Below are 15,804 nucleotides of genomic sequence, written 5' to 3'. Positions count from 1 at the left end.
AAAAGGATGCGAGAAAGTAAGATATTTGAAAAAAATTTGATAATCTTGCATTAAATGTGAGATGTGTTAAAAGTAAAAGTGTTCACGGTAATTTATTTTTGTATCACTTAAATTTTTAAAATAAAAAAAAGAATATTAAAGAAAAAAAAAAGATAAAATTACATGCCCTAACTGTGACTTGAACTTGGTACCCCCACTCGCTGACCGACTGCTCTACCTTCGGACTACCGAGCCTTGAGATATTTATTGTAAAACTATGTCTATATGACCTTTGATGGCCAAAGGTACAAATATTTTCCCTTTTTTTGACAGTTTCCAATAATTCCAATGGAATAAAAAATTTACAGGGTTGCTTCTCACATCGAGATACAGACACAGGTTATTTTCCCAAATAGAGAAACGTATGGAATTTTTGTTTTAAAATTTTTCGATGCGAGAAGTTCTCGACTAAGTTACAGAACGTAGGCACTGGTACGCAGAAAAATTTTATCTGGGATAAAATGAGTCCCATACAAATTATCGATAACGTGTATGGAAATTTTATCTTGGATAAAATTTAGCGCGAGCAGCGTACCAGGCTTAAGGCTTAACTACATACATCACAAGTACAAAAGTGAAAAGATTTTTTTTCTGACTATCGCAATTGTTTTGTGATATAGAGTATACGCCGTAATTCGACCCCAGGATCATTTTTAACCAAGATTAAAATTTTAACGCAGTTGACACACGGCCTTAGTCGACTATCAACTTCTTTTGAACACACCCTTCACTATTTTTATATAACATCCCTGATCAAAAGTATTCACCACACTTATGTCAAAAATACCAACAACAACAAAACAAATCCGGCACACACAAAAAAACGCATCTGTCAATTTTGTACTCTGTGCCGTTTGCGTGTGCGTCTGTTTTATCGTTTATTATTTTCTTGAAGCAAAAAAAAAAATATTTTCACAAATTACAAATAAGATAGAAAAACTTTGCAAAAATGGTTACTCTAGGTCCTAAAAAGGACGGAAATCCAAATGTGGAGTTTTTCCAATCACCCGATTCTATGCAAGGATTCGATACCATTCGAGTTTGGTTACAAAAGAATTGTAAAAAAGTGAGTACCTAAAAACGAGTATAGAAACAAAACAAAAATGGCCGCCTTTGGCGCATAATTTATATAAAATTTTCTATTTATTTTTTTATCGAATGAAAAAAACTAAATTAAATTTAATATATTTCAGTATTTAGCCAACAGTCCAGATCCGATTACAAGCCAATCGTTGTGCAATTTACTCATTCAATTTCTTCAATATGTCGAAGCAAAGTTGGGCAAGAATACGGCTGAACCAGCCACAACTCGAATACCAGTATGTATCTACTACTTACATTCATTACATTACCTGAACTTCTTTCTTGTATTATAATTATTTCTATCTTCGTGACATTTTTATTAATATATTGAATCCTAAACGGTTTTATGGTCGTTATTGAATATTCTTAAATTACTGTCAACGTTTCAACAAAAACAAGGAGTTCCAATAGGTAATCCTGCTTCTCCAATATTAGCAGATATTGCAATGGAAGCTTTATTGGACGATGTTTTTGATAAAATTCCCAAGAAACAAAAAAATTATAACAAAATACATATCGTCGGTGAAACCAGAAAAGTGTGTAACTCCAAATTTTCTGAAAATAAGATTGGAATGCCATCTGATAGACAAACCTAATATCTACCGTTCCTTAAACTCAAAATCCAATTAAAGTTCATAGTTTTTATTTTATTAGCAAATTAGAAAATGAAAACTCATACAAATGCCTTCAAAACGATTTTGTTTTTTTGCTCTCCTATAAAATTTACTAAAATGGAGTTACACGCTTTTCTGGTTTCACCGACGATATGTCGATTACATTTTTATTATTCTTAAAAATTGTCAAGTTGATTCAACTCAGTAGCGCAAATTTTCAAATATTTAAACCCTACTCTAAGGGCCATTTTGTTCACTATTGCTCAACTTGAAGCAAACTCTCAAGTTGATGAACTTGAGAGTTGACTTTAACTTGAGAGTTAAAACAAAAGTTGAGAATCTATTTTGTTCACTATTTTTTTCTTAACTCTCGAGTTTACAAAACAAAAGTTGGCTAACTTTTAGTTTTTAAAATATCCCTGGGATATTTGTCACAGTAAACAAAAATATTGACAGCCTGCAATCATATTTTGAATGTTTTATGTCATCTGTTAAAATTTTATTAATTCTTGTATTTTAATTGGTCAGTTCTTATTTATTATCACCGTTTAAAATCCAACTAAAATCGGTTTCGGGATACAAATTCGTTTGATAAAATTATATTTTACATATGTATGTACATATGTGGCTTTTAAAAATATGCATTCATTAAATGCGAAATAATTGAAATACTTGTACATATGTGTATGCGATTGGATATAAGTGAAATTATTCTAACGTCCTCCGCTTCGGGAGTGGCACAAACAGAAATAAAAAAAAAAAAAAATAAGAAAAACCATTTCACTTGGAAAAATGTATTTATTTGTTAACTAATGTTTAGGTTTGAAGTTTTTAATAAAATACATAAGAAAATATAAAGTGCAACTCTATTTAATTGTAAATTATTTTTGTTTTTGTCTTTTGTTTGCTTATTAATGCGTTAACGCAAAAACTGCCAACAAAATTTTGACAGAAAAATTAAAAAATAAAAATCTAAAGCAAACTCTGAAGTTTGGTCGGCAAACTTCTACTTTTTCGGGAAGTTGAGAAAACTGGAAGTTTATCAACTCTCAAGTTTGAAATCAAAAGTTGAAAACGTCAACTTTGCGTGAACAAATCCAAATTCAGAAGTTGAAGATAAAAATCCCCAAGTTATGTTCAACTTCTAGTGAACAAAATCGCCCTAAATCTACTTTAAAACGAAGGTCGGATCTAAAAAACAAAATCAAAACGAGAGTCTACTCTTTGATATTTTTGAACGACTTACGGCCGATTTCTTCACAGAGTCTTACGGCCGATTTCTTCCCAGAGTCCTAGCGCTAGTACCGGTCCTAGTCCTAAAGTTAGTACTCAAATCGGTATCAACTCATTTCTTCACTCAAGTACTAAGCCTTAGAACTGTCAATTTAGGACCGAGTACTAGTTAGGACTCGGTACTAGCTAGCTCCTCAAAATCTGCTAGTACCTGGTTATTATACCAATCGTTAGTACTCAAATCGGTACCAAGTGATTTCTTCACACAAGTTCTAAACCCTAGAACTGTCAAATTGGTACCGATTTTCGCTTAGGACGTCCTAAAAGTTAGAACCTAAAAATCGGCAGTCTAGCGTCGATAAAACTTGAATTGGTGGGATTTTTTGCATTCATCGAAAATTTAATTAGCTGTTTGGAGATTTGATGTCTTTTTATATAGATAATCTTTGCTTTTATTGATTTTTATTCTGATTTTGGCATTTTATTTTTTGTCGAAATTGTGCATTTTGTAAATTTGTTTGAAGAAAATGGATTTAATTTTTGATGCACAATTAGAAAACGACATCTGTCCAGCAATTAAAAACAGTTTTAGGTAGACGTTTTTAATAAAAAGGCGGCGCCTTTTACTTCTTTAAGTTATAGGTAGTTAATAACGCGAATCTCACCGATTATTTCTATCAGACATAATCACACAAAAAAAGACTGCACTTTTAAAAACTGTTATTTTTATTGAAATTATATATGTAGGTACAAACGTCTAATACGCAAACTATCTTTTTTTATTTTCTAACTTGATATGATTCTTCTTTTTCTTGTTAGGTCTTCTTAAGCGTCATTATAATGTTTTTAAATTATTTTTTAAATGGTGATTTCACTAAATTTAAACGCTTTTTGTCTATTTTGTTTTGTTTAATTTGCTGAATTATCAAAACAATATATTTAAAACATCAAAATATTGTCAAAATGACAGTTAGACCAGTTTTATACGAATTAATTCTTAGGACTGCGTTGTGAACTTAGATCAGGTCCTATAAATGTGAAGAAATGCTCAGGTACTAACTTTTCGTTAGGTCCGAGTACTAGTGCTAGGACCTGGTCTAGCTAGATCGGGTACTAGGCAGACTTAGGACTCATGTGAAGAAATTGGCCGTTAGCGCTAGTACCGGTCCTAGTCCTAAAGTTAGTACTCAAATCGGTATCAACTCATTTCTTCACTCAAGTACTAAGCCCTAGAACTGTCAATTTAGGACCGAGTACTAGTTAGGACTTGGTCCTAGCTAGGTCCTCAAAATTAGGTAGTACCTGGTTATTATACCAATCGTTAGTACTCAAATCGGTACCAAGTGATTTCTTCACACAAGTTCTAAGCCCTAGTACTGTCAAATTGGTACCGATTTTCGCTTAGGAAGTCCTAAAAGTTAGAACCTAAAATTCGACAGTCTAGCGACGATAAAACTTGATTTGGTTGGATTTTTTGCATTCATTCGAAAATTTAATTACCAGTTTTGAGAGGACATCACCTTTTAAATTCATTATTTGCTTTTTTTCGGATTTTTATTCTGATTTTGGCATTTTATTTTTTTTTGTCGAAATTGTGCATTTTGTAATTTTTGTTTGAAGAAAATGGATTTAATTTTTGATGCACAATTGGAAAACGACATCTGTCCAGCAATTAAAAAAAGTTGTGGGTAGACGTTTTTAATAAAAAGTCGGCGCCTTTTACTTCTTCAAGTTATAGTTAATAACGCGCCTCTCACCGATTACTTCTATCAGACATAATCACACAAAAAAAGACTGCACTTTTTAAAACTGTTATTTTTATTGAAATTATTTTTGTAAGTACAAACATCTAATACGCAAACTATCTTTTTTTATTGGCTAACTTAATATGATTCTTCTTCCGGCAGGCGACCCTCGCAGTTAACAGATCATGACATCCCATTTTTAATTTTGACACTTCTTGATAGAACTTGAATTTTTTTTTTTTTTTTTTATTTTTATTTTTTCTTGTTAGGTCTTCTTAAGCGTCATTAAAATGTTTTTAAATTATTTTCTAAATGGTGATTTCACTAAATTTAAACGCTTTTGTCTATTTTGTTTTGTTTAATTTGCTGAATTATCAAAATAATATATTTAAAACATCAAAATATTGTCAAAATGACAGTTAGACCAGTTTTATACGAATTAATTCTTAGGACTGCGTTGTGAACTTAGATCAGGTCCTATAAATGTGAAGAAATGCTCAGGTACTAACTTTACGTTAGGACCGAGTACTAGTGCTAGGACCTGGTCTAGCTAGATCGGGTACTAGGCTGACTTAGGACTCATGTGAAGAAATTGGCCGTTAAAGTATACTTTATCGTTAAACAGGTCGTCTTACTTTAAAAGCAGCAAAACACTTGTTTATCTTTTTAAACTATGCTTTTATTTGTTTAAGGTATCAACTCATTTTGTGACAGTTTTACCAACCACAAAATTAAAAATAATGATACAGAAAGCTTATTTTTTGGTCTAAAAAACAATTTTTGTAGTTTTTTCCATAAACAAATAGCGCTAAAAAGAAATATAAAATTTTTACTTTTCTAAATTTCCCACTTTTTAGGTCATTTTAGTTAAAGCTTTATTTTTGTCAATAAAAATCAATAAAAGTAAAGAAAATTGGTTTTAGAAGTGAAACATATTCTTTTAAATAAACTCTCGAACACATAATTCAAAAAAATATATCGGAAACCTAGCAACAAAAATTATGCTTCAGATTAACTTCATACAATTTATCCAATATGCGATTGTTCATTTTAAGCCAAGGCCAGTGTTTTTTTTTTTTTATTTTAAGTTTTAATTTTATTTCAGTAATAGCTACTTGATAAAAACAAGGAATAAAAATCACTTGAACATTCTTTAAAATATTTTTTTTGCAAATTGTTTTATTTTTTTGTTTTTTGTTTGTAAAGGTTCGTTTGATTTACTTTTCTGTTTTATTTAGGTGTGTTCAACTACAAATTTTTTCACGTTACGTTAAATGTCTACTCTAGTTAGAAGAGTTGTTTAAACTGTTTAAAAATGAGAAAAAGTTAGACGAGAATTTAAAACTAAACGAGTGCTCTAACTAGACCAGGCTTTATCGCTTAAACGAGTGCTGACTGAAAATTTGCGATAGTGCCTTAAATTCTTTTCATCCGAAAATTCAGTTTACAGTTGAGTTTGAAAATAATGGAGCACTTCCATATTGGTTATATTGGTATAAAAAACCAACATCTTCAGGTCGTCTTATAAATTTTAATTCAAAACAGCCTAAACAGAAGGGTGGTTCAAAAAACCACCTTTTTACCACTTTTTTCGAATTTCAAACACTAATAGCGCGGAAAAGTTGCGAATGGTGAAGACTATGAAGGGTTCCAAAAATAATCAAACTTGGTTACTATCTTCTGTCTCCAGTGTCTCCTTGAAACTTGAAAAAAAATTGTATTTTTTGAATAAAAAATTGACCACCCTAACGTCTTATTTTTAATTAAATAACTTTAGACAACTCTTTTATGAGCTAAATATTAAGCAGCAAAAAAAATTGTTCCAATTGGGTAAGGACTTCCGGACTTCTGGCGTTTTGAAATTTGTCGAAATAATGCAAAATTCCTATATTACGGTATTTTTTTCATTTTTATGGACTATTCGATAAATTATAATTTATCGGAAGTCCGGAAGTCCAGAAGTCCGGAAGTCCTTACCCTTATTATTTAAAAATGAAGTTCACAAAATTAGGGATAGTCATGAACTCGCTGACGATTTAAAAATCTGTCGGTCAAGCTGGGTTTGACTATTTATCATTGTCCTCGCCACACAGTGCTTTATGTCGTCAAAAATCATCTGCACTTCCATATCTCACTGGAGCATATTAGTATGATAAATACGAAAATCTTCCAACTTTTATTTTTCCAAAATGGTGGTTCCAAAATGGCGGACAGAATAAGCGTTAATAGAATTTTAGATATGTATGTATATATTTTCTTTTTCAAAACTGTATATAACCTAGAAATTTAACTAAATAATTGTCAAAAAGATGTTCACTCTTGGATTTCATATTCAATCAAAAACATTTTTAAATTTAAAACAAAGGCCAAAAAATACCAAAGTAGTAAAACACACTTTTCTACTTATTCCCCATTTATTTTCATAAAAATAGTTGGCAATAATATAACGTCAATATAATCATTTTTTTATTTTATTATTAATACGGCTAAAAATTTTGCAAAAAGAGTATTAGATGTCAGTTATATTACCTTTCATAAAAAAAAAAACAGAATTTATACACACTACATTCAAATGCTTTATTTAATACGAATCAATACTTTAATCCATTGATTAAGACTAATTTAGTTACAAATGTTTCACAATTTTTATATAAAAGTGTTCTATTTATTCCAAAAATCTTTCAGAATTTTAAATGCTCATATACGGAATAAAGAAAATGTAAAAATATCTTTTAAACTAGTAAATATTTTAAGAACTTTATTGTTTTCAAACTAAAAAGGAAAAATGGCCAAAAATGAAAAATCAAATATTGTTTATAAGATAAAATGTTAAGGAGATGGAACAAACAATTGTTGTTCAGTTTATGTAGGAACTCCAATGAAAAAGCTCAAGAATCGAATAGCTGGTCATAGTCAGAAATAAACAACAGATATTCCCAAAAAACAGCTTTAGCTTTGCATTATATAAATAAAGGATTTAGACCAGAATGAAACACATTATAATAAGATAATGTTACTAAAAATGGTACATATCTTAGATATAGAAAATACAGTTAATAGAAGATCAGATTGTGAAGGACTTAGCAAAAAGAAACATTTTGGGTTACATTTTTTATTCAACTTGTAGATTAAAATTGATAATAAATTTTGTCAATTTGTTAAAAGAAACATTTTGGGTTACATTTTTTATTCAACTTGTAGATTAAAATTGATAATAAATTTTGAATTTCTTATCAAGGAATTAAATAATTCAATTCAAATTGATTCAATTCAAAGTTAATTGAGACTTTCTTTGAAATTAAATTAATTTTTTTTATATTTTGAAATTTCGAAGATTTAAAACGTCTTTTTTAAGACTTTGAATTTAGAATTTTGAAATATTTGAAATTTAAAAAAGCATCAAAAAACCAAAACCGACAATTTTAAGAAAACTCTTAAAAGTAAATAGATAGCTTACTGTGAATATTAAATTTTGGTATTTATTAGTTTAAAAAAAAAATATTTTCCAATTTATAGAGTCCGAACGAAGAACGTAAACACTTTGGCAGTAATTAAAGAATATTCAATAACGACCTAAAGCCCTCTTAGGATTCAATATATTTTTTTTATTTCCCGTGGGGTGATTTCATGAAATTCTATTTTTTGTAGATGCGATGCTTTTTGGATTTCAAACCAGGTGGTGGATTGTGTGTCATCTTCGCCACAATGTTCCGATTCCGTGCTGAACAGCGTGGACGAAAGTTTGATTTCACAATTGGCAAGAATCCTCAACGCAAGGATCCCAATATTCAACTTATGATGGACATTGAGCAAGCGTTGATTGAGGCCGATCTCTATCGTACTCCTTACATTTATATTCGTCCAGAAGTGGACAAGGCGTTGGCAGCTCGCTTGCGTGACATTTTATCAACTCGACGTGTAGAGATAGTCTCTGATGAAGAAGACGAGGTGACCCATGTAATTTATCCTGTGGTTGATCCTCATCCCGACGAGTATGCTCGTCCGATATTTAAACGTGGAAGTCATATCATGTTGCATTGGTATTGCTTCCCAGAGTCTTATGACACTTGGACTCTCAATACATTCGATTTGCCCGAGAATATTCCAGATAATCCGGAATCTCCATCAGAGAGATGGCGTGTTTCGGCATCGTGGATTCTCGATTTGGAGCAATATAACGAATGGATGGCTGAGGAGGACTATGAGGTAGATGACAGTGGCAAAAAAAAGATGCATAAGCATCGTTTGTCGGTGGAAGACTTGATGTCTTACTCTGGGGATGAGAAGAAGAGATCAAGCAGCAAACAGAAGCGTCGGCGTTCACCATCGCCCACTCAAAAGCCTGGCAAGAGGAAGCGCTCGCCTGCTGTCTTGCATAAGAAGTCTCGCAGTGGAGATGGTGATGATGATGAAGATCTTACCAGAGATATGGAAGATCCAATTGCCGAACCTAATATACAAGAGGTTATAAAACCATCGACAATGCAGAGTACAGCCAGTCCGGCTCCTCCTTCCAAGTCTAGAGATAACGACATGATGCCAATTAAAGGAGGAACAATGACAGATTTGGACGATGATATGGAACGTAATGTCGGCAGTGGTAGTGGTGGGGTTAGTCAGATTATGGCTCCGAATGAAGGAGAAAACTCGCAACCAGGAAAAACAAGTGAGAATAGCAATACACAAGAATTCACAGCTAAAGAGGACATGGAAGATAATGTTACCGAACAGACGCATCATATTATTGTTCCGTCGTATTCGGCTTGGTTTGATTATAATTCGATTCATGTCATTGAGAAGAGGGCAATGCCGGAATTCTTTAATAGTAAGAATAAATCGAAGACACCAGAAATTTATATGGCTTATAGGAATTTCATGATTGATACTTATAGGTGAGTTTATTTTTTAAAATTATGTATTCTGTTAAATTTCCTCGTGGGGTGCCATGTAGCGTCCAATCTGCAAAAATTAGGGTTTTTTTTTATTATTTTGAAATAGGTTTTCCACTTAGTAACCTGATTCTCGAAAAATCTTACATAACGAACGCCCTATGCAGATATGAAGGGAAAATTCGTTGAATAAGAAACTACAGCAAAAATCTCTCAACAAGCTCAGCAATTGAGCCAGTAGCTTCTGTATAAGCCCTGCTTAGGAGAAAACTATTTATCCCAAATTTATACTCGCATACAATTAATGGAACTCCGATCCATATAACTATTAAACGCTTGGCTTTTTTTACAAAGTTATTGACAGCTCGCTTTTTACCAAATTACTGGCAGCTGAAAATCAGCTAAGATTAAGGCAGTGTAACAAACCGATAAAGAGCAGTTACGGTTATAAAACCATAACCAATTTCACCGATACACAGTGTGGCCAATAATATCAAAAGCTGGCAAAAATAGTTATTTTTAATTTGTACCGAAATTGCCAAATACAAATTTACTTTAATAGAGGGATTAATATGCTGCACAAAACCGGTTTTTATTCCACGATTTTAGCCTAACGGGGAGAGTAACTACACTTTAAAATGTCACCATTGACGAAATTATTCGTTATTTAAGTTTTTTTTAGCTCCCATGGGTGTTTCAAGTTTTAAGGCTATTTCGTTAAAACAAAAGATAAAAACTTGAAATAAATATGGAATAACAAGCGAAAGCAAAGCTTTAGATTCACATTTCTCTTTTGAATTTTGAGTGTGTAGTTTGTTTGAAATAAATTTTCGAATTCGGTGTATTTAAGATCATTCGTGTTTTGTGTGCATCATACAAATTCCTTGAGAAAAAGTTCATAACGATGTGAAGTGGCGCTTTGTTTTTGGTGTCCCTTTATTGATGAGAGTGTCATCTTTCGTGTCAATTAAAAAAATGTTGCCCATGTTTGCCCCTTTTTGAGTATACACTATGTGAAGTTATCTAAAAATAACCATTTTTTTTGTATATATTTCTCAGATTCCGACAGTGCTGACAATACCGGTCAATTAGATTTTTAACACAAGGACCTAATTATACTTTTCTGAAGGTGTAAGAGATTCTGAACTCGTATCCATAGTCAGAATTATTCTATTAGCCACAACTGAGAGTGTGTACGGTTAGCATGCTGCCTAAAAATTTAAGAAAATAGTCTTGATCAACAAAATGGAAACTCATCTTGTGATATCTCATGCATAAAATAAGATCGGAAAGTTTTTTGAAGAAGGAAAACAGATCACGGCATCAAACTATGCTGAAATAATAAACCACAATTAGCATAACCTCAAAAACATTCAAAATAAGTTTTTTTGTTTTTGCATTTTATAACGCTAATATTTAAAAAAAACGAAAGCTAAAAGAATATTTCTGAATGTGTATTCGAGTTCAGCATTCCTAAATCCTTCAGAAAAGTACATTTTTGTTCTTGGAACAAAAAAAAGTTGAATTTTGTTGACCAGTGTATTTTTTTGATTAAGAAGATTTTGTTAACCCAATTAATGAGTCAGGTCAAAAATCTTTGAGCAATAAAACTATATTTTTTAAGAAAAACCTTATATAAATAATAAAACCAGTAAATTCAAAGTATTGAAAAATTAAATAACAGTTTTCCTTCTCAAACAACTTCAAAGCTAAAGGTAACAGATACCTTCTTAGTTATGTGCGTTTTTAATAATTTTCATAGAATCACAAGAGTTGTCTTAGTTTTGTACTTTATTATAGTATTTTTACCTATAACAAACTTAAAAACGAACAAAAATAACTTTTCCTACCATTGGCCACACTGTGCGATATTGAAATTCAAATAGACTATATCTTACCGCATATCATAAAAGAAAATCATGTCTCGGTTTATACAGATGGTTTCAAGACGTAAGAAAGGGTAACGTCAGGTATCTTTTTTGTCAATGTACCAATAAAAAATTTATTTAAACTTCCAAATTAGGAATTTTTTCGGCAAGTAATGCTAGCCGGTTGTGAACTGGTAAATAAAAATTATTTTCATAAATACAGGCAACAATGAGAGCTACATATATTCTCAATTGCTACGAAATCCAAACTGATTTATCTATGTCACAGAGAGCAGGTACTGATCAGTGAAATAGTTAAATCACTTTTAGATAACTCTGTGAGATACATTATTATTATGAATTAGAAGATGAATGAACAGTGATTTATCCCTTGATTCGAGGCAAATTGGACAGGAAAAATACAAAATTAAACCAAATTTCTTTTAAACCAAATACGATAGGCTGTCATAAATTCAAATTTGTCAGGTTTTAAGAAATCTTTTCCCCAATATTTTCAAACAAAAATACACTACTTATCGATATTTGGCACACCTCAACTGTTGCTTTTGTTTGGTTTAAATGGTAACCCACATGTATTCATGTGGTATTTTCATACCCTCCTCCTTTTCCACTGAAATGCTTGGGAGTGTGATGCGACTTGCCGTATCAACAACCGATCTAACCAAAGCTAATGCGACGTTTGTTATTTTTGTATACTGATCATGTTGAAGATGCGTACAATTTGAGTTGTATAGTTAAAGAAGTGACTTGAAATTATTTAAAGTCGGGGTTTTGACTTTTAATTGCTTCGAATTGCTATAGGGGAATTGCTATATAGGATGCCCTTTAAATAATGAAGTCATTGTTGTCCCTCTTTTTGACCTTAAATTCACTATAGGTATAATGAAACAACGGTATATTATCTTCTGGGCAATAATTGGCATTGTATACTTCATATATGAACAATTTAGTTATGTGGATTTATTTTTGTTACAAAATTTATTTTATAACAATATGCTTTTCGACATTCAAAAGAGCTCCGAAAACGTTCATTATGTATCATTTTGTAATTTAGTCTGATTGAGTGCGTAAAATAATTTGTTTGTAACCAAATGGTCTTAAGGTACACTGATAGAGAACAATCATGCAAGATCTGACATGTGAATGTGATAGCCTGGTGATTTCTTCATGTTCCTTATCAAATACAATTAATTAATTAATACAATTAATTAACATCTACATAAATATTTCAGATTAAATCCAACAGAATACTTGACTAGCACAGCATGCAGACGTAATTTAGCTGGTGATGTTTGTGCTATAATGCGTGTACATGCATTCCTTGAACAATGGGGCTTGATTAATTATCAAATTGATGCAGAACTACGTCCCACTCCCATGGGTCCACCACCAACATCGCATTTCCATATTTTGAGTGACACCCCATCTGGTTTGCAATCATTAAATCCACAAAAGACCCCACAACCATCAGCTGCCAAAGCTCTACTTGACTTTGATAAGAAAAAAGAAGGCACCAAAGAAGGCGAACCTGAAAAGTCAACTCTGCTCACAGCCGGAGCTGCTGTTAAAGTTGAAACTATCGAAAATGGTGGTGGACAATTTGGACTCAAATTGGATCAATACACAAAAAAACCGGCTGCAATGAAAAATCGCACTGCCGCCAGTATGTCACGTGAATGGACAGATCAAGAAACTCTTTTACTACTCGAAGGCTTGGAAATGTATAAAGATGATTGGAACAAAGTGTGCGAGCATGTTGGCACACGTACCCAAGATGAGTGTATATTGCATTTCCTTCGACTACCTATTGAAGATCCTTACTTGGAGGATGATGGTGGATTCTTAGGTCCACTTGGCTATCAACCCATTCCATTTAGCAAGTCTGGAAATCCAATTATGTCTACAGTTGCATTTTTGGCTTCTGTTGTTGATCCAAGGGTTGCAGCTGCAGCAGCCAAGGCTGCTATGGAAGAATTTGCTGCTATAAAGGTAGCAGTATGTCTTGAGATTTCTTACTGGCAATATTAATATATTTATGATTTATTTAAGGATGAGGTTCCTTCATCTATAATGGATACTCATTATAAAAATGTTGAGAAATTAAACTCAACTGGAAAGTTCGATCCCTACGCTGGTTTATCTAACAGTGGTATAGCCGGAACAGGAGCTGACAAAGAAGACGAAGATCCTTCAAAACCTCCTGTAGCAATGCTAATGCCACCTAGCACATCTCAAGATGAAGAGATGAAAGATCTAACCAAGAAAGAGGGTGCAGGTAAAATTCTCCTGATTTAATTTTTTGTTTTACTTTTTTGCTTTTCTTTGGTTTGTTTTCTTTTGGTTTTGATTTATGCCCTTGATTCCCAGTTGATTCTAGCAATCCTGAATCCCCCAAATCCGAATCTTCCTCCCAACCTTCTGCTGGAGTTGAGCCTAATAAATCTTCAAACCCCACCGTTTCAACAGGTTTAGATGAAAAAGAAATTAAAACTGAGGAATCATCAATGGAATCCACATCGGGTAGTACCGAAGCTACAAATGGTTCCAAGGAAAATGGAGATGGTAGTCGCAAACAAATTTTCAATGAAGCCAATCTACAGACTGCTGCTGCTGCAGCTCTTGCTTCAGCTGCTGTTAAGGCTAAGCATTTAGCCGCACTCGAAGAACGTAAAATAAAATCTCTCGTTGCATTGTTGGTAGAAACTCAAATGAAGAAATTGGAAATCAAATTGAGACACTTTGAAGAACTTGAGACAACTATGGAAAAAGAGCGTGAAGGTCTTGAGTATCAGCGACAGCAACTTATTACAGAGCGGCAGCAATTCCATTTGGAACAGCTTAAAGCAGCGGAATTTCGTGCAAGGCAACAAGCTCATCATCGTCTGCAACAAGAGCAACAATGGCAAGGCACTGCAGCTCAAGCACCACCAGGCGCCGCTGGAGTAACCCCATTGCCTGGCACAACTGGACCAACACCACCATCATCAACAGGTGTTACAGCACCAACAGCATCGCAACCAACAGCCCAACCATCTGGATCTGTTCCACCACAACCCGCCAGTGTATTACAGAATCCCGCTGTGCTAGGTATGAAAAACCAAAAAAACATAATTAGAAATAATTTCACATGTAACTTCTTTTTTAGAACCACATTCCCAACAACCCCCTATTATACCGCAAGTTGGACCCGTAGTAGAGCCTATTATGCCTCCACAAGGACCTCCACCAGTTAATCCAGGTGCTCTTCAACAGACTCCACCACAACCGATGCAGCCACAACCACAGCCTCCATCAGTTGTTCCCCCAACTATCCTTCCAGTTCCACCTTCACCATCGTCTCAAGCCTAGAATTGGGCCACAAAAATGCATTGGCTATAAAAATATTAATAGTTTTAAGGTTTTTGCACGTCTTGTGCTAAAAAAAAAAAATACACAGATTAGCTGTATCTTGAACTTTTTCTCCTAGACACATTTTAAAATGGCAAACTTCATGAAACGTTCACTTTAAGAGAATGATTAAAAGTAAATAAGTGTTGTTTATTGACCATAGATTACGCTCGTATCGGTATTAGCATATATAAAGCTAAGACTTAGTAATTATAGTGTTTTTTGAAAATTCAAACTAAAAATATATACAATAACAATATTATGTGTCTGCTGAAAGTTTTGTTTTATTTTTTTATATTCTTCTTGATAAACTATTTTGCTAAAATTTTCGAATATATTATTACTGACTTATAATCACACAAATGTAATGAATTTTAAATGGGGAACATTCAAGGCGATAAGTTAAACTATAAGAGAAGTACATATTTTAATTTTCTTTAACCATTGATTAAGTGATTGATTTTTGTATCCTCTTAATATTAAATACCGTGATTTTTTACAAAGCTTGATAGAATTAGAAGTACGAACATCCGAAGAAGAATACATTTTATAAATACCATCTCTAAAAAATAGAACATGACCGACTCAGTTGGCATTGCCATGCTTAAGGGAAAGATCCAGAAAACCGCATCAAATAAGCAATATCATGCAACGTTGCAATAAAAAGTAAGAAGCAAGGTAGGCCTTAAAACTCCTGGTACAAGCAGGACTCGGTAGAAGATGTTTTGTTTAGTCGCTTTCATTCCAGCAAACAAATTTAACGCAGACATAAATGGTTGAGAGTTGTTTTATGTCTATAAAGTACAACATCCCGTAATACGTGCCACGCTTAGATTTTGTAGTGTGCAATATATTAACAAATTTGAATACTATTAGGCTTATTTCACATGAAGCTGGGAACCGTCTTAACGACCAGTTTAGCCGT

The 15,804-nt window shown here is 32.8% G+C and overlaps 2 protein-coding genes across 3 annotated transcripts in view; one reads left to right on the top strand and one right to left on the bottom strand.

Moving 5' to 3' along the window:
• The window catches only part of LOC129914269 (TATA-binding protein-associated factor 172), a 70,792-nt gene that overhangs the window by 24,669 nt on the left and 30,319 nt on the right, over nucleotides 1-15,804 (bottom strand). The gene's annotated exons all lie outside the window — the stretch shown is intronic.
• On the top strand, nucleotides 881-15,155 carry LOC129914270 (SWI/SNF complex subunit SMARCC2). 2 transcript variants are annotated; one of them, XM_055993441.1, is made up of 7 exons: nucleotides 881-1,105; nucleotides 1,233-1,358; nucleotides 8,363-9,606; nucleotides 12,725-13,481; nucleotides 13,542-13,767; nucleotides 13,959-14,579; nucleotides 14,638-15,155. In XM_055993441.1, exons 1-7 carry the CDS (start codon nucleotides 989-991, stop codon nucleotides 14,838-14,840), a joined length of 3,294 nt encoding a protein of 1,097 aa, XP_055849416.1. In that variant the 5' UTR covers nucleotides 881-988; the 3' UTR covers nucleotides 14,841-15,155. The 2 variants fall into 2 exon arrangements, with proteins under 2 accessions (XP_055849416.1, XP_055849415.1); XM_055993440.1 differs by having other exon boundaries at nucleotides 13,860-14,579.

This window comes from Episyrphus balteatus, chromosome 3 (assembly GCF_945859705.1).
Source record: "Episyrphus balteatus chromosome 3, idEpiBalt1.1, whole genome shotgun sequence".
NCBI lineage: Eukaryota > Metazoa > Arthropoda > Insecta > Diptera > Syrphidae > Episyrphus > Episyrphus balteatus.
The sequence above is the reverse complement of the archived record's forward strand: the minus strand, read 5'-3'. Positions and strand labels throughout refer to the sequence as shown.